The 19768-nt window shown below is 38.2% G+C and overlaps 1 protein-coding gene and 1 non-coding gene across 4 annotated transcripts in view; both read right to left on the bottom strand.

Annotated features, from left to right (window-relative positions):
* The window catches only part of MAST4 (microtubule associated serine/threonine kinase family member 4), a 553495-nt gene that overhangs the window by 43502 nt on the left and 490225 nt on the right, over nucleotides 1–19768 (bottom strand). For all 3 annotated transcript variants that reach the window (XM_053701346.1, XM_053701344.1, XM_053701347.1), the window contains 3 exons: nucleotides 13051–13189; nucleotides 4243–4375; nucleotides 1220–1385 (listed from right to left, as the gene is read on the bottom strand). In XM_053701346.1, coding sequence (XP_053557321.1) covers nucleotides 1220–1385; nucleotides 4243–4375; nucleotides 13051–13189 — 438 coding nt within the window. The remainder of the gene's footprint in view (nucleotides 1–1219; nucleotides 1386–4242; nucleotides 4376–13050; nucleotides 13190–19768) is intronic.
* Nucleotides 2996–3114, bottom strand: LOC128650604 (5S ribosomal RNA). Its single transcript, XR_008400884.1, has one exon. It is a non-coding gene; the product is annotated as a 5S ribosomal RNA (ribosomal RNA).

The following is a 19768-nucleotide window of genomic DNA, read 5'->3' as shown; positions in this document are numbered from 1 at the left end:
TAATTTATTTCATAATGGTGAGAGTCCACAAGATCATCACAAGTGGAATTACTTTCCCTGTCCACCAGGAGGAGACAGAACACCCCTACATTCTACAGCTTTGCTCCACCACATATTTCCAGCAATCCCCTACCATAGTCAGTTACACATATGGCCAAGTAGAAAGGAAAAGCTAGAAACACAGTAAAGAACCAAAGCGGGGCAAATTAAGTGCTAAACAAGTCCTGCCATCATTTGTATTATAATAACTCTATCATGAAATACATTTATCACGTAACCATACTTTTTGTTTTCTTTCATAAGATAGTGAGAGCCCATGAGATCATCCCATGTGGGATCCGATATCCAAGAAGTCCACAAGACCATCATGAAACAATGTAGGACAGTACAATGCAATACAGTAAGGCAGGTGTGTTACTGTTCAGGCACAATGGTCCATTGTACATTCCTGCCAAAGGCTGCCTTAGTAGAGGCATACACATCAAAATGATAGAATTAGGAAGCTGACTTGCAAATCTGTTTAAAATACACATTGTTATGAAAGGTCCAGAAAGTAGTGGAATGAGCACCAGGAGGCACTCTGAGGGAGAAAATCGGTCTCAGATCAGTCAGAGAACTCCTTTTATCAACAGGACAATCAGAGCCCTTTGAAGTTCTACATTCTCCTAAAAAAGTAAACAATTAAATGAGTATAGTGGGGGAGTGCTGGGAATATTTAGTGAAGTAAAGCTTTAGAATGCAGGTATGTCATGCCCCCTGCTGGTGGACAGGGAATATAATCACACGTGATGATCTTGTGAACTCTTACCATCTTATGAAAGAAATTCCAAGTTGCCAATAGTGAATGTGATTTTTTTTAATTCCAAAATATATGCTAAATATTGATACGTGTAAAGAGTAACAAAGCCTAGCAGAGGGTATGAACCTATGGCACAAGTGCCCAATGTCACACTCCTAAAAATCTGTGGTTACAAACATAGTGCTTAATAAATTATTTTTCTTAAGACGCAATGAGATTATATAAATATATGTACATATACACCACAGACAATTAAAAGAATGTCAGAATACTAACCACAAGTGCACTAGAACATATTTGGTAATCTTGTAAATATTAATTGTATTACAAATATAAACAAGGTATCAAACAACTGTTAATTTACATTAATATGCCCAAAACATACTTTAAAATAATAAAGTGTATCTTTAACATACTTACCACTTATAACCTGACCAAAGAGTTCCTCTGGCGTATCCCCAAAGAATGGAACACAACCAACCAGAAATTCAAAAAGGATAATTCCCATGGCCCACCAGTCAACGGGTTTCCCATAACCTTGTCTCAAGATAACTTCTGGTGCTATGTACTCAGGTGTTCCACAGACCTTAAAGAAATTATAATAAAAAAAAATTAGACTGTTCCAAAGATTGACCTCATTCATAATTTGGTTAAAGGGACAGTCAAGTCCAAATAAACTTTAATGATTCAAATAGGGCATTTAATTTTAAACAACTTTCCAATTTACTTTTATCATCAATTTTGCTTAGTTCTCTTGATATTCTTAGTTGAAAGCTAAACCTAGGAGGTTCATATGCTAATTTCTTAGACCTTGAAGGCCGCCTCTAATCTAAATGCATTTTGACAGTTTTTCACCACTAGAGGGAGTTAGTTAATGTGTTTTATATAGATAATATTGAGCTCATGCACGTGAATTTACAGAGGAGTGAGCACTGATTTGCTAAAATGCAAGTCTGTCAAACGAACTAAAAAAATAAGTGGGCAGTCTGCAGAGGCTTAGATACAAGGTACTTACAGAGGTAAAAAGTGTATTATTAAAACTGTTGGTTATACAACACTGGGGAATGGGTAATTAAGGGATTATCTACCTTTTAAAACAACAAACATTCTGGTGTTGACTGTCCCTTTAAATTTGCAAAATGATGCTACCAATACAAAAAGGCTATATAAACACACATACATATATGCCTAGTATATATATTACAGCGTTATGTACATTTACAAAACACATTTTTTTTGCACACACATACATATACATACAGTTTGAGAGTTCAGGCCATTTCCATGCTTTGTTGTCCTTGCAAGAGTGTGCCAGACTTTCTTTAGGTTGTGTATACACATTATATAAATATATACATGCATACATACACACACTGTGGATAGCTTAAATAAATAGATACTGTATATACAACCATTGTTTGCTTTAAATGGATATTGTAAAGCACTCTTAGAATGCACTAATCGGGGAAAGATGCTAATGAGGCATGTGAGAACTCAAATGAACCGTAGCTAATATTTCAGCACCCTTAATTGTATAATGCATCATGTGCTTCAGAAGTATCCTACAGAGATTTTACTCTAAGTTTACCATCTTTCAAAATAGAATTCCAGCACCACTAGATATTTCATCATCTTGATAGGACATTCTGGAGCAATTTACTATCTACTAAGTAATTATAGAAACAGGAAAATGTCATAATTTATCTAGAAAATATGCTTGGTCACTTATTTTAGAAGCAAGGTACTGACATAATAGAAAATGTAATATTATAATTGGCAAATATGCTAAATAAGCTGTAGTATAAACACATAGGATGTATGTACCTCACTAGATTACACAAATAGAAGTAAAGAAGACAGTAAAAGTATCATAATCCAATACATATATTGCTACATCCTACTGTATACAAGAGAACCTTGTACTAAGAACAAGACATTCTAGAGGGGAGGACAACACAGGGTAACCAGCAGGCTACAGACTAAGATGGTGTTTAATGCAAGGAGTATGAATGTTAACTGGAGTATCTAGAGTGCCTCCAGAGTGTCTCATGGTGAACTGCCAGGCTTGAAGAGATACAGTATTCAGTGTTCTCTTTGCTCAACCTGAAAGAGGTTATTTTGAACTATATTATATATATATATATATATATATATATATATATATATATATATATATATATTTATTTTTTATCTAAAAGCCTACAGCACCCGGTATTCCCAGGCAGTCTCCCATCCAAGTACTAACCAAGCCCGACCCTGCTTAGCTTCCGAGATCAGATGAGATTGGGCGCATTCAGGGTGGTGTGGCCATAGGCTATATTACAGTTTTCAATAAATGTTCCTCATTTTTTTTTTGCTTAGGAGGTTTACCCCTCTCTCAAATACAGGTATGTGATTGTTGTTATCTGCCAATAAGCAATGGACACTGGGCATAAGTTATGAACAAATGTGTATTTTTTTTATACATTGTGCCTACAATGTCCTTTAACCAACTTGCATCCCTTCTTATGCTAATAACTAGTCTAATGTGTTTCAATATTTTGAGGGCATGGATAGGTTGCCTATCATGCTATAGACGCTACTTTTTAGGATCATCATAACTACTGAATAATAAATCAAGATAAGGTCTCTCAGGTCAGAAAAGGACCATAGAATTGGCTAAGACACTTAAATAGATGATTTAGATCAACTACAAATAATGAAAACAATAAATGAAAAAAATCTAACACACACCCTTGGTGTAGTGTCTTCTTAACAATTAGAAGAGACCAGCACAAGAAATATATACACAAAAGGGATTCACTTAACGATAGTTCTAAGTTTGGAAGTGCAATAGCCTGAAACTTGTACAGCAAACTTACACAGATGTTAGATGGCATCCATGAAAAATACTGTTTATATTAAACATGGCATCCATGAAAAATACTGTTTATATTAAACATGGCATCCATGAAAAATACTTTTTAGCTTGCACATTGTAACAATTATACTATGAAATTGGAATAAAGGAATTCCAAAATGATTGTCCCTGCTACAGTTTATTCATATTGTTGCCAATATCAAATATGACTTAAAGGTAGATCAAAACACTAAAAACATTTTATAAGCATAGTATTGAGGTTATTCTCCCCCACCCCCTAGTCAGGGTTGTTGGCATGTTGAAATTTAGGTTTCAAAATGGTGGCACACATTATTAGAAGGTGGTGCATGAAATGTATTAATTGTGTAATGTCTCTTTAACCCACAGTGTTTTTAATATAGAGATCATAGAACTGATGGTGATCAAATTGCTAGGTATCTAAGTTTTCCTTTATCTAATTGCATTTTTGTCATTAAAAATACATTTTAGTTAGTAATCTGTCATTACAATTTGCCCATGCATTTAGGGAAAGTAATCAACAATGTAATCAATATGTCAACAGTTCTAGGTGCAGAAATCTTACCTGTTTGTCAAGGAATTCTCTGGCATCTTTTTCAATGTGTCCCTCATAAAGATTGGTGGTTAAGCTCATAAGACCCACTTTTGAAAGTCCAAAATCTGTAAGCTTTATGTGACCCATGGATGTTACTAATAAGCTGCAAATAAAAAAACATTTTAAACTCTTCCATAATTTGTGTTAGGTTTTTCAAGCTCACAGCTTGTATTTCCAGTTCTCATAAGTGAAAACATAAAATATATACAAGATGGAAATAAACTTACAAAATCATAGTTTCAATGCTTGCTCATTCACACACAAGATAGGAAATAATTGGTTTTATATCAATGGAATTCTGAAATCAGCTCTATGCTAACACCCTATAATCTGTTATTACTAAATCAAGTGATCATGTTTAAAGGGATAGAAAATTCAAAACTGAAATGTGCATGAATGCTTTTAATTTTTTAAATGGAAGCATTTTTCAAAATACTTCTATTAAAAGTTATAACAGTTTTAGTGGCATACGCACATATGCTGTGTGTGTAACTAGAGGATCAGGATTAAAACACCATGTCTACTAAGATAGCTGGCGATGGCGGTAGTGTGTATCAAATCAGAGAAAACATAATCTGTGTCATAAAAGTCAAGGCTGAGTGGTTTTTTGATTGATGGTGCACTGGGAACTAGGGATGCGCATTCAGATCTTTCGTGAGGATCCCAATACGGAAGTAAGCAGCGGCTCATGCCCTTAAGATATTTTTATAGGCGGTTTGATTCTTGTAAAATATCTCCACTCAAAGATCTGGATTTGCAAAGATCGTAGTGTGGGAATTTTTTACAGCAATCAATCCGGCTATGAAATTATCCTAAGGGCATGAGCCACTGCTTACTTCTGTATTCGGATCCTCACAAAAATCTGAATGTGCATCCTTTCTGGGCACTCACAGCATATGCGAGTATGCCATTGAAAAACTTAATAACTTTTACTAAAAACATTTTTGTTATTGGAAGTGTATTGCATAATGCTTTTATTTAAAATGTAAATGTACGCATATACATTTCAACTTTCTCTCTTTATTAGGAATGTGGTTTTAAAGGTTGGTATATTCCAATTTATTGTACAAGAAAAGTATGTGTCGGCACCTGTTATACTTAAAAGTCAATGACCCATAGTTCCTCAGACTCAATGTATATACCCATATGCTTAACTGTAATCACAGAATTAATTCAACTTTAGGCAAATATAAGTCTGCGGGTCTCCCAATCCCACACACCTCACCTCCAAAGCTTCGGTCAGAGAGATACGTATGCCCGCAGTTCACGTGAGTGGCCTGTCCACAGGGTATGATAACGATTTTTCACCACTCATTTGTTTTTTCTTGGATCCTTGAAACGGAGGCCTGCACAGTTGTATATTGGATGTTCCCTGCACCCAGTATTTCCACCCACCTCAAGAAGCAAGCAATGGAATTGAGGAGAAGAGAGTCAGCAACCGGAGATGACTGGTGACGTCACACGCCATTAGTGAGTGAGCCACAGAGGGGAGCAGAGTCGACCATAGATCAGGAAACACTGGTTTTGGATAAACCATACTGATCCCAAGTACCTGAATGGTGAAAAGTCGTTATCGTACCCTGTGGGCATGCCACTCACTTGAACTGTGGGCATACGTATCTCTCTGACCGAAGCTTTGGAGGTGAGGTGAGTGAGATTGGTAGACCCGCAGACTTATATTTGCCTAAAGTTGAATTAATTCTGTAATTACAGTCAAGCATATGGGTATATACATTGAGTCTGAGGAACTATGGGTCATTGACTTTTAAGTATAACAGGTGCCGACACATACTTCTCTTGTACAAGATTTTATAACAGTTTGTTTCTATGTGATAGATGTCAGAGCACTGTTGAATATTTTTTCAGTCACTAGCAGGGTTAAAAGATCTGAATTCCTGTTATGGATCAAGAAACAAGTGGCAATCAAGTTGTTAAATTTTATTCTCTACAATCAGCTGGTGAGCGAGTAGGAGACATTATGGAACTAGAGACAGTCTTTTCATCAAATCATTCCACATTTACTTTAAGTAAATTGTTTGACACAATGGAGTCCCTTCTTGTTAAAGAAACCAGGTTAAAATGGGACATTTGGACTCTACAAAAATACTTTAAATGTGGTATGATCCCAAGGGGACTCAGAGTTAACAAAGTACCTACCTTTATAGTAGAGGATATTGAATTTATCAGGGTATGGAATAGTGTGCTTTCTGAATGCTCACTAAAGCTAATGGGAATGTTAATAGAATTTAAATCTAAATTATCATCATCTGTATCCATTGAAATAGATGCCTTACAATTGGGGTTAAATTCACGGTGTAAAGAAGTACAATTTTGTAAATTTGACAAAATCTTGCAGGAATCTTTAGCGGAGGCTAAGAGTCTCATCATGGAGATTAAACATGACAGATATCTGAGGGATTCATCAGATTATGACTCAAATAAAATTTATATATGGAATAGGAAACAGAGGTCTAATTATAGAAGTGAACATGATCAAAAAAATTAATAAGTCAGGAAAGAAAAATAAAAAAAATAAAAATTCAAATAAATTCAAAAAAGTAACTTTTAATGAAAGTGAAGCAGAGTCATCTGGTGAATATTCCACCTCTGGGGATGAGAAAGTAATAGATCATAGACCAGCAGTGCAAGAGCTGTCTGTTGAATCTAATGTAACTGGTGAAGGCACACTCTCTAAGTATCAAATGGAACAAAGTAGTGATATAGGGGTTGGCATTCCGAGTGGTACGGACAACACAGATATTGCACAGGGTTTTTCTAGGCCCCCAAGAAGATTTGAGGGGGGTGAGGAGAAAAAGGAGAGAAGGGTATTATGAAGGAGTCAGCACTTCCCTCCACGAAGAGGGAGATCGAAAACCAAATACTGTACAATTAAAATCCGTGATCAATCTGTCCACTTATCCACTAAGTGATCTGGAAAAGAAGGTCCTCAGTTATGGACTGAGCTTTGTGCCAGCAGAAAATTTCAACCTTTTCCAGACACTAGTGGATGTGAACAGACTGATTAGAAACCTCACCCTAAAAAAGCACTTTAACAAACCCATTATGGAAGATACAATACAATGTGGAAATATTAACTTTAAGATGTTAAAGACATCTCTTTAACTTTTAAGGAAGCCCGGGATTTGGAGGCACTGGAGACATTATATACTGAAGGGACAATTGAACCTGAAAGTTCTGATTTCAATACTAATGATAAAGGACCCAATTTTTCCAGTACCTCCAAGTTTTATCTGATACAGACTAGAGGTAATATCTTGGAAAAGTTCCAGAAGAGAATTGAACACAATCTTAATAAATTAGCTTACACAACAGATAGAGGAAAGCATCAAAACCTGAGTAAAACAGAACTGACTACCCTCAAAAGTCTCAAAGAAAACAAACAGCTGGTCATTAGGTCAGCTGATAAGGGAGGGTCTGTTGTAGTGATGGACAGGAGATTTTTTTTTTCCCAAGAGGCACTACGACAATTGACGGACCCTGCCCAATATCAGACACTAAACTTTAATCCTTCTGTACGTTTCAAACAAGAGTTGGGCCACCTGATAGACGATGGCCATGAGGAAGGATTTGTTGATCAACAAACAAGTTAATTCCTCATAGTTGAAAATACAGTGACACCAATCTTTAATTTTTTTACCCAAGGTCCATAAGTCCCTTATTGACGTTAAGGGCCGACCTATAATTAGTGGTATTGGCTCTATGTTTGAACCCCTTTCCCAATGGCTAGATTAAATTTTACAGCCATTGGTTAAGGGGTTAGCAAGCCATTTAAGAGATACCAAACAACTTCTATTGGAGTTGGACACCTTTCCCTGGCAAGAGGACTACGGTTGGTTGACTATTGATGTTACTTCCCTGGCAAGAGGACTACTGTTGGTTGACTATTGATGTTACTTCCCTGTACTCCTCTATCCCCCATAACAAGGAATTGGAAGCATTAAACTTTTGTCTACAGTGGTTTTCTAACTTTGAGCAAAACTTTCGTTCATACATTATAGGAGTGACCCAGTTCCTGTTAACCCATAATTCCTTTACATTTGACGGTGTTCATTACCTTCAAAGATGTGGGACAACCATGGGGACAAAATTTTCCCCCTCTTACGCCAACCTTTTCATGGGTTGGTGGGAGCTGTCTCACATTTTTTGATGTGATGAACACTGGAAAAATAAGAATGTTTATTACAGGGTATATTGACGACCTTCTGGTCGTGTGGAAGGGCCGAAGCAAACAGCTTTGTGCAGATCCTTAATGAAAACAAGATTGGGATTAAATTCACTCATGAATTTGGTGGCAATATAACAAATTTCTTATATGTCACTTTGATGGGTACAAAGGAGGGTAGAATAACTACAAAAGTTTTTAGGAAGCCCATCACAGGTAATACTCTCCTCCATGCCTGAAGCAGTCATCCTAAACGTGTTTTTAAATCAGCCCTGAAAGGACAATTTATTAGACCTAGGAGAAATTGCACCTTGGATGATGAATTCAAGAAACAATATTTGGAGATGGAGGATAGATTCTGTGAAAGAGGCTACAGGAGAAGTGAGATAAAGGCCTCCAGAAAAAGCATATCAGTTATGGACAGAAAGAATGTTTTGATACCTAAGGAAAGGGATCAACGCAAATTTGAAGGGGTATCCTTCATAACCCAATACAGTAGTCAGTTCCATCAAGTCTAACATTATTAGGAAACATTTCCATATGTTAAAGGTTGACGATGGCCTAGTTGATGTGGTAGCAAAAGGTTGCAGATATGCCTTTAAGAGAGGAGCAAGCCTTGGGAATATTTTAGCGCCAACACAACTAAGGCCAGAAATGTCTGAGGGCTCATCCTGGTTGAGATTATAACCTATAAATGTAACTTCTTACAATGCATAGCGTGCGAGTATTTGCAACCAGGAAAAGGATTTATGAGCACTGTAACTGGGAAAAAATTTAAACACTTCTCATGTTTGAATTGTAGAACAATTTATGTTGCTTATCTGCTCACTTGTATTGACTGTGGGTTCCAATACACAGGTCTCACAACCAGAGATGCTAGAGACAGAATAAGGGAGCATATATCCAACATAAAAGCAGGTACATTAACCACTCCACTGGTACAACACTTTAAGCAGATACACAACAAAAGTGCTCATTCTCTGAGGTGGACCATAATTGAAATGGTTAAATACAAGAAGAGAGGAGGTAATATGGATATATTATTGGCTAAAAGAGAGGTATATTGGTTACACAGACTCAGGACTAGAGTACCATATGGTCTCAGACTCAGAATATGACCTTATAAATTCCTGGGAGTAGTCCTGGGTCTGTGTGTCCAAGATCATTTTTCGCTATTCTGACCATTTTGCAATTAGTTGTAACTTTTCTGATATACAGAACTCTCAAATGAATTATTCTTAGAAAAGTATAATAGTGAGGTAGTATGTTTTCTGTTAATTCACAAGGATAAGCGTGTCAATCGATTTTGAATTATTACTATAATCACATTTTGTACATTTTCATATATATTTTTATATGCTTTTTCTCTAAAATCAATCTGTCCGTACATAACGGGACAATTTTTAACCGGTTCAATATTTATTATGAATTGTTCACATGCGCTATGTTAAAAAGCTGATAATATGTTTAGAATTTCACTTCTTTGTAAATGTAAGTTTTGTAATTGAACACAGTTGAGACTTGAATTGTTGTAACAATTGCATAAGTGGGTGTGTTTAGGACTCCACTCCGAGTAAAGTTTTTTACCCAATCAGCATGCTTCATTAAGCATAATTGGCTTATGGGAACTATAGACTGTAGCTACGATTACGGGATTTGGAGCTGAGACGTGTAAGCAGACAGTCCTTGGAGTGGAGTTCTAAGCACTCACATTGCCATTTGAACACGTTTTTTCTCTTTGACAATTTAGACTAATTCAGTTTTAACGAATTCTACAATAAAGATTCTCTTTTAATGACACCCGTGTCTGCAAGTGTACCTCTTCATTTGTTTTTTCATAATCCAATTTATGACTTGCTGAGATCTATGCTTTTTATGTACACGTATTTTATATTTTTTTATTTAACAGAAATATAAAACAATACAAAAACAACTGTGGCTATAAGATAATTAAGACACATGGTGTATCTTAATCTGTTGAACCCTGCAAAGGCATTTAACGCAGAAGTAAAAAACAGCATGTTTAACCCATTTGCTGGGGTTAAACACATAGATTTGCAGGGCTAATAATAATTGTACGCTCTAACGAATGAGATCATGTATTTTTTCCACTATAATGGCCCTTATTTATTTATTTTAACTATACACTAGTCTAGTTGAATCAAGAAAGTATAATTTTGACCTTCATGTCCCTTAAAACTAGCCATAATATATGCACATATTCAAACATTCATTATAAAAATCTCTTCTCTTTACAATTTAAAAAGGTAAAGTTGGCAGAGAATGAGATAATGTGAATTATAAAAGAGGTGGTGCCAGGAGCACAGCGGAGGAAATTTCTCATCAAATGATGCAGAGTGAAATGTTAAAACAATAAACCCTGGGCACATATCTCACTTCCACTTATCTTATTTGATGTAAAACAAATGTGGAGAACAAAAGGATATATGATGCTCAGTTCCGGAATTCAAAAGATAAAATTGTAGCAATACAAAATAATGTCTTAGCCCAATTATTGAAGGGTATTTGAAACATTAATAAAACACACTGCTGTTTTCTTTCATTATGGTCCTGTATGTAACAAAGCACTCGGGCTGCAAATAGAAGTAATAATGTATTCACTTGGTTATATACACTAGCAGTAAGCAATTACACAATCAGTATGTCTGTCATTAACTCATTCATTCCATCTTGCTAAGCTCTCCTTTCAACATGAGGCAGATAATCCATATTGTTATCACTCTGCCCTTTCTGTGTACACCCTTCGCATGCAAACTATTAATATGTAGAATGAGTGAAATGTTTATTTTCTATTCTGACACTAACTGGGGGTATAATTCGGGCATTGTTACCAAGCCTCATCCTCGCTAGCCAGAACTATTAATAAAAAATAAATGACCATGATTAAAGTATCAATGACTCAACAATAAACATGTGAATGACCTTAGGAGGGTAAGCTTGATGGAAAGGTCAAATGCCTAACAACAAGCCACAAGAAAAGATTTTTTTTTTTTACAGCTTTTATGAATATGTTTTAAAGAAATTCACTTAAAGGGATACTATCCCAATTTTTTGCTTTAATGATTCAGATAGAGCATGCAATGTTAAGCAACTTTCTAATTTACTCCTATTATCAATTTTTCTTTGTTCTCTTGCTATCTTTATTTAAAAAGCAGGAATTAATGGCTTAAGAGCCGCCCATTGTACATTGTAGGTTCAGCACCATGGATAGTGCTTGCTTATTGGTGGCTATATTTAGCAAACCAATAAGCAAGCATAACCCAAGTTCTCAACCAAAAATGGACTGACTTTAAAGCTTTTTCATTCCTGCTTTTTAAATAAAGATAGCAAGAGAATTAAAAGAATGATAATAGGAGTAAATTACAAAGTTGTTTAAAATTGCATGCTCTATCTGAAGCATGAAATAAAAATGTGGGTTTTGTGTCCCTTTAACAGGAAAGTCTAAACCAAAATTATTATTGTTTAAAAAGATAAATAATCCCTTTATTACTCATTCCCCAGTTTTGCATAACCAGCACTGTTATATTAATATACTTTTTACCTCTGTGATTATCTTGTATCTAAGCCTCTGCAGACTGCCCCCTTATTTCAGTTCTTTTGACAGACTTGCATTTTAGCCAATCATGGCCCTCTCATAAGTAACTCCACGGGCATGAGCACAAAGTTATCTATATGGCACACATGAACCAACGCCCTCTAGCTGTGAAAAACTGGCAAATACATTGAAATAAGAGGCGCGCCTTGAAGGGCTTAGAAATTAACATATGAGCCTACCTAGGTTTAGCTTTCAACTAAATTTTGTTACATCTAATTAATTGTGGTTTATATATATTTATTTTGTATTCTGTGTTTTTTTATGGTTTGTTTGACATTGTTTAATTGTGCTCCTCCATCTTAACCTATCTTGTTTTTGGGTGAGTTTTGTAGTCCATCTGTATATTATTGTCAGGCTGATCTCATTACTGTATCTGGAATTTGTTTTTAGGGTTGTGTACCTTTAAGCAATAAATGTTCAGCAAAGAGCACATCAGACCTAATGCAGCATATTTAAATATGCAGCATGCACCCATGATTCTCTAAAATTAGTGGGGAATATTGCAAAGGTAAACCTGCATTGCCTCTGGATTTCCACATACCTCATATCACTGATCTTAATACATAATTCACAGTTATTGCTTGGTACATGCTTATTTATATCCACCTCTAACTGGCTACAGCTAAGGAGATTATATAAACATACACAAGGTTTTTTCAAGGGGTGTGTTTATGAACTACAAAAGAATGCAGCAGATAAAGTTGTTAATTAGTGTACAGTGGTATATGTTCCAAACCCCATACCAAGAAGAAAGGTTTGTTTTTTAGAAAGAATTAGGAAAAAAACACATTAACTAAAGCACTTAATGTTTTGTTTTCATCCTCCCTCTTTCTGCCAATTGACTGATTAGAAAGTGGAAAGAATATTACTGTAGGTTTAGGACACATGCACATGATCCCACAAATTATCCCCATGACTAGCATATTCTAAAAATATCTGAACAACATTTGGAAAGATATGAAAGGATGTTTATACATACTTGTCAGGCTTCAAATCTCTGTGCACTATTCCATAATTATGGAGGTATTCTAATGCTAAAACCGTTTCAGCGAAATACATCTGTGCCATATCCACAGGTAAGGGTCCCATATTCTTCAGCAATGTTGCACAGTCTCCTCCTAAAGCATTAAAAGAAAATAATCATCAGTGATCCTATAGTAAGTGCAGGTATATTCATCAACATAGATATCCCTAACTGTAGAGACCCCAGTCCCCTTGTAGGGCTGTGAATGGAAGTAATGGACATTGCACAAATTAAGTTAAAAAAAAACCCATAAATTATGCTTACCAGATCATTTAATTTTCTTCTGTATAAGGAGAGTCCACGCCTACATTCCTTACTGTTGAGAAATACTGAACCTGGCCACCAGGAGGAGGCAGAGACACCCCAGCCAAAGTCTTAAATACCTCTCCCACTTCCCCTATCCCCCAGTCATTCTGCCGAGGGAACAAGGAACAGTAGGAGAAATATCAGGGTATAAAAGGTGCCAGAAGAAAACACTAAATTTAGGGGTCCGCTCATCGGAGAAACACAGGTGGGAGCTGTGGACTCTCCTTATACAGAAGGAAATGAAATTATCTGGTAAGCATAATTTATGTTTTCCTTCTTAATATAAGGAGAGTCCACGGCTTCATTCCTTACTGTTGGGAAACTTATAGCCAAGCTCTAGAGAAAACTGAATAATAACGGGAGGGACAAAAAATAGAGGCAGACCCTAAGCTGAGGGCACCACAACCTGCAAACCTCTCTCCCGAATGCTGCTTCAGCAGAAGCAAAAACATCAAATTTAAAAAAAAAGTGTGTAAGGAAGATCAGGTAGCCGCCTTACAAATCTGCTACATAGAGGCCTCGTTCTTAAAGGCCCAAGAGGAAGCCACTGCTCTAGTAGAATGAGCCGTCATTCTCTGAGGAGGTCTATGTCCCGCTATTTCATTGGCTAAGTGGAAAATACTCCTCAACCAAAAAGATAAGGAAGTTGAATAGACCTATTGACCCTAACGCTTCCCAGAATATGCCACAAACAAGGAAGAAGTTTGTCTAAAATCCTTAGTAGCTTGAAGATAAAACTTCAAAGCACGAACCACGTCCAAATTATGAAGTAAACGTTCCTTCGAAGATGAGAATTAGGACACAAAGAAGGGACCACAATCTCTTGATTGATGTTACGATCTGACACAACTTTAGGGAGAAACCCTAACTTAGTAGGTAGGACAGCCTTATCCTAATGGAACACCAGATAAGGAGGCAATAGCCAGTAGAAAGAACTTTCCAGGATAACAATTTAATATCAATTTCATGCATAGGCTCAAACGGAGCCCTTTGCAAAACTTTAAGAACCAAATTCAGACACCAAGGTGGAGCCAAAGATCTGAACACAGGTCTGATCCTAATCAGAGCCCTAACAAAAGACTGAACACCTGGAAGCTCAGAGAGCCTCTTGTGCAGTAAAACAGACAAGGCTGAAATCTGTCCCTTCAAGGAACTGGCCGAAAAACCCTTCACCAGACCATCCTGGAGAAACAGCAGAATCCTGGAGAAACCTTAACTTTATGCCAAGGAAAACCACGCTCTTCACACCAGAATAAGTAGGTTCTCCATACCTTATGATAGATGCGACGAGTAACTGGCTTATGAGCTTGGATTAGAGTATCAATAAATCTCTCTGAAAAACCTCTCTTGGCTAGGACTAAGCGTTCAATCTCCACACAGCCATCCTCAGAGAATCTAGATTTTGATGAACAAAAGGACCTTGTTCCAGCAGATCCCTGCAACAAGGTAACTTCCATGGAGGAGACGATGACATCCTCACTAGGTCCGCGAACTGGCCAAAAAACCCTTCTCCAGACCATCCTGGAGAAACAGCAGAATCCTGGAGAATCCTTAACTTTATGCCAAGGAAAACCACGCTCTTCACACCAGAATAAGTAGGTTCTCCATACCTTATGATAGATGCGACGAGTAACTGGCTTATGAGCTTGGATTAGAGTATCAATAAATCTCTCTGAAAAACCTCTCTCGGCTAGGACTAAGCATTCAATCTCCACACAGCCATCCTCAGAGAATCTAGATTTTGATGAACAAAAGGACCTTGTTCCAGCAGATCCCTGCAACAAGGTAACGTCCATGGAGGAGACGATGACATCCTCACTAGGTCCGCGAAACACGTCCTTCGCGGCCACAATGGAGCAATCAGTATTACGGATGCCTGCTCCTGCTTGATGTGGGCCACAACAAGGAAGGAGTGGTAAAGGCGGAAAGAGGTAGATTAGATTGAACCTCCAAGGCACCGCTAATGCATCTATTAGCTCCGCCTGAGGATCCCTGGACCTCGACCCATATCTGGGTAGTTTGGTATTGAGACGAGACTCCATGAGACCTATCTCCGGCGCCCCCCCTGTAGCATATCTCTGCAAACACTTCTGGAGGAGAGACCATTCCCCCAGATGAAAGGATTGTCTGATGAGAAAATCCGCTTCCCAGTTGTCCACACCCAGAATGTGTATAGCTGACAGTGAACAGCTGTGGGCCTTCGCCCACTTCAGAATCTGAGATAGTTACCTCATTGCTGGAGAGCTTCTCATTCCCCCCTGATGGTTGATGAAGGCCACCAAGGTTATATTGTCTGATTGGAATCTGATAAACCGGGACGAACCCAGAAGAGGCCAAGCCTTCAGAGCATTGTAGATTGCTCGAAGCTCCAAAATGTTGATTGCGAGGGAGTGTTCCTCCTGAGACCACAGACCCTGTGCCTTCTTGGCACCCAAACAGTTCCCCATCCTGAGAGGCTCACGTCCGTAGTCACAATCTCCCAGGATGGTCTGAGAAAGGATGTCCCTCGGGACAGATGATCTGGACAGAGCCACCAAGAGAGCGATTCTCTTGACCGATTGTCCAGGGAAATCTGTTGAGACCGATCCAAATGATCGCCGTTCCACTGCCTCAGCATGCACAGCTGTAGCGGTCTGAGACAGAACCTGGCAAAAGGAATTTTGTCCATGCTAGACACCATGAGACCAATTACCTCCATACACTGAGCCACAGATGACCTTAAGTAGGTCCGAAGGGCAAGACATGCCAAAGCTGGCTTGCACCGTCTCTGGTCGGTTAGAAATATCCTCATGGATATTGAATCTATTATAGTAGCCAGGAATTCTACCCTGGTGTTTGGAATAAGAGAACTCTTCTCTAAGTTTATCTTCCATCCATGTGATCGAAGAAGAGAGAGAAGACATACCGAATGGTCCTCTGCTAGACGAAAGGATGGTGCTTGAACCAGAATGTCGTCCAAGTAGGGAGCTACTGCTATACCTTGGGTTCTGGCGATGGCCAGGAGAGTTCCTAGAAGCTTTGTAAAGATTATGGGGCCGTAGCTCTCTGACAGACTAGCTATCATCAAGAGGGATAGTAGTACGCTTAGCTAATGTGGAGATAGCACCATCCACCTTAGGGATGGAACCCCACAACTCCAGCTAAGAGTCCAGGAATAATTTTTTAAAGGCAGACAAAAAAAAAAAGGGGGAAAAGGAAGATCCAATTCTATCCCATTTGTTTTTAATAATATTCACCATTTTTATAGGACAGGAAAAGTTAGCGGGGCTACCCTGTCCTCATACACTCTGTCTAATTTAGGGATCAAAGGTTCGTCAAGCAACTTGGCCTCTGGAACCTCTAATGTTGAAAGAACCTCCTTTAGAAGAAAACATAGGTGTTCAATTTTAAATCTAAAGCCTGGCTCCTCCGCCGCCGGAGGCCTAGATGTAGCAGACTCCAATTCAGACATTTCACCCTCTGACGACTCAGAGTGTGACCCATCCTGGGATACTTGAAAGGCAGACAAATCAAGCAAATTACAGGATGTCCCCTGGACCGGAGAGCTATGTTTAACCTTTCGCTTGTGCTTAGCAGGGCGAGTTAGATCACTAAGGACCTCAGACACCGCCGTTTTTAACTGCGCGGTAAAGTCTGATGGTAAAAGGCTCTGTCCAGACGGAGGATCAGGCGTGCTACAGGAAGCTGCATGTGACAGTGGAGATGATTGACGGGTATGCACCTCACGGGACGGCGAGTCCTCAGAGGTGGACGGCTCAGTCATACTAAAGGGGTTAACCTTCTTAGACATAATAACCTTGTTAATGCATATGGAATAGTTGAGAGGGCAGGCACACCAAGGCCTCCTCACAATACAGACAGGTATTACTATTAGGAATAGAGGGAGTACCCTCAAACACATCAGGAACCTCCATAGCCTGCGCTAACAACAGTAGGATACAAATTAATGCTATTTTTATTTCTCACAAAAATGGCACCTTTATACCCTGACTGGGGCATTCACCACCTCCCAGACCCAGGCAACCAGAGAAGAAGCGACCTCTCCGACAGCTAGCTCGGTCAGGAAAGAGAAAAGCGTTCAAAATGAAAGTAAAAAAACTATGTTCCATTACCGCATAACAACAGTCTATGAGCCCAAATAAATCTCACACATAAAGCAGCATAAATTAAAGAAAACACATTTGATTAATCCCCACTGTTCAATAACCTCTCTCAGGAGATATTAACCCACAATTCTATAAAGATAAAAGGAGTCACACTGTGACCCTGTCTTCAGCAATTTCAACATAAGCAAAAATTTAAACAGTCTTACCAGAATCCATACTGTGGAACAGAAACACAGCCTCTCAAGTGTGACAGTCTTGTAGCGTTGCTCCTGACATGGACTTGAGTGAAGAAAGCAGACAGTGAAACTTGTCAACGCTGGTTGCTTAAGGAGCTGTTAGCAGGCAGTCTGAATGGGTTCGCAGAAAGACTCTCCCTGCATCTCCAGACTAACTTTCGTCAATGCTCTCACTGGACTGACAAGACTACTTAAAACTCCAGTTCCATAACAAAAGGCATATATCCCTCCTGAGGAACAACAACTCTGAAATCTTCTGACACTTCTCTGCCATCCTCCTGTGACAAAAGGCAGAGATTGACTGGGGGATAGGGGAAGTGGGAGAGTTATTTAAGCCTTTGGCTGGGGTGTTTTTGCCTCCTCCTGGTGGCCAGGTTCAGTATTTCCCAACAGTAAGGAATGAAGCCGTGGACTCAGGAAATCAATAAATAAAAGGTTAAATCCTTTTAAATTGATTAATAGAAAGAACAATAATTTATGGAGTACAACCCACTGCTTAGTGCTTTTTTATTACTACAATAAAACAGATTGTAATGTTTAATTGTAATTAAAAAAAAACAAAAAAACAACCTTCCACTTTCATTATTTCCCCCCTTTTTCCTGTCACTTAACTTTCAGAATTAGAAGTACACACTGCAATATAATAACAATGCAGGTTTTGCTAATATCATGACAGTAACAAGCTATGTCTACTCCAGTAGCAAGTTTGGATTGATTCATCAAAACAAGGCAAGTGGTTCATCAGTTTGGCCATTAAAAATCAGCTGCGGTCAACAAGGTATTAATGTATTCTGAATATTTGCAGAATTGTCTTGTATGTTCGTTTTTTGTTTTTTTTTAACAGCAAAGTCTCATGTTTCCAATGTGTTTTATGCTCCTTTTACTCCTTGTACCTAATGGACATTGCTACTACGTCACAGGGTACTTTGCCCGGCGTACACTGTTGACTTAGTAGCTACGTCCTACCTTCTGCCACATGCTGAGGTGCCAGCTTTCAGCTCTGACAGCAAGGACTGCAGGTAGAAGGCATCTGTCTTCATATGGTAAGGGAGTGCTGATCGTGCTCCTGTTACATATGAAGTGTCGCATGTTGCTTTGGCTTAAGGTGGTGCCATGGTTGGTGTGGGAGGGAAGGAGGGAAGTGGGTGAGAGGTCCATCGCGGTAGAGGGGCAGGGAGGGGTGGCGGTATGGCAACACTGGGAAATATTTTACAGGGAGGGAGGAAACCACTAAAATATGGATTGAGATGGAGTGCTACATTATAATTGCATGGACGGTGGGGAGCAGTGTTCCCTCTAAGGACAGTTTTGTGTGCAGCCCAGCAGTGAAACACATGATGTAACCTTACACGCTGAGTCATTCCTTCACTGCCAGGAATTACAGAAGTGTGGTGCGCACTTGTAATAAGCAGCCTTTTAATTAGCAAAAAAAAAGTCATGCATGTCTGCTAATTCTGAAAATAGGGGATCCCAGAGAAGCTTTTACAACCATTTGTTTTATGACGGCACATGTGGTATGTAAATTTCAGTGAGAAGCCCAAGGTTTGTGAAAAAGTTAACAATTTTTTTTAATATTATCGCATTAAATGGCAAAACAGTGGTATGAGATATACCAAAATGGGCCTAGATCAATACCTTGGGATGTATGTATATATATATATATATATATATATATATATATATACATACACACACACACACACACGGCTAAAAAATTTAAGCACTATGTTACTCGCCACTTTTGATCCTGCCCACTAAACCCACTCTCTGCATATGTTTAGCCAATATGAAACACCTTATTGTGCAGTCATTTTTTATATTGTTTTTGTTTTATACCACAAATTAAATAATGCTAAATACAGTAATAAATTAACAAAAATAAGTGCATGGCAGTTAGCAACTTCAACTAGGGTTCTGGGGAAGACAACAGCTGGACAGAAAAAGAAAGTTGTTCAACTGAGAGAAAGTAAAGAGTGTTGACATTAATGTGGAAAAGTTGTTTTATAACTATCATCTCTCATCTAT

The sequence above is a fragment of the Bombina bombina genome, chromosome 2 (genome assembly GCF_027579735.1).
Source record: "Bombina bombina isolate aBomBom1 chromosome 2, aBomBom1.pri, whole genome shotgun sequence".
Taxonomy (NCBI): Eukaryota; Metazoa; Chordata; class Amphibia; order Anura; family Bombinatoridae; genus Bombina; species Bombina bombina.
Note: the sequence above shows the minus strand (reverse complement) of the source record. Positions and strands in the feature narration are given on the sequence as shown.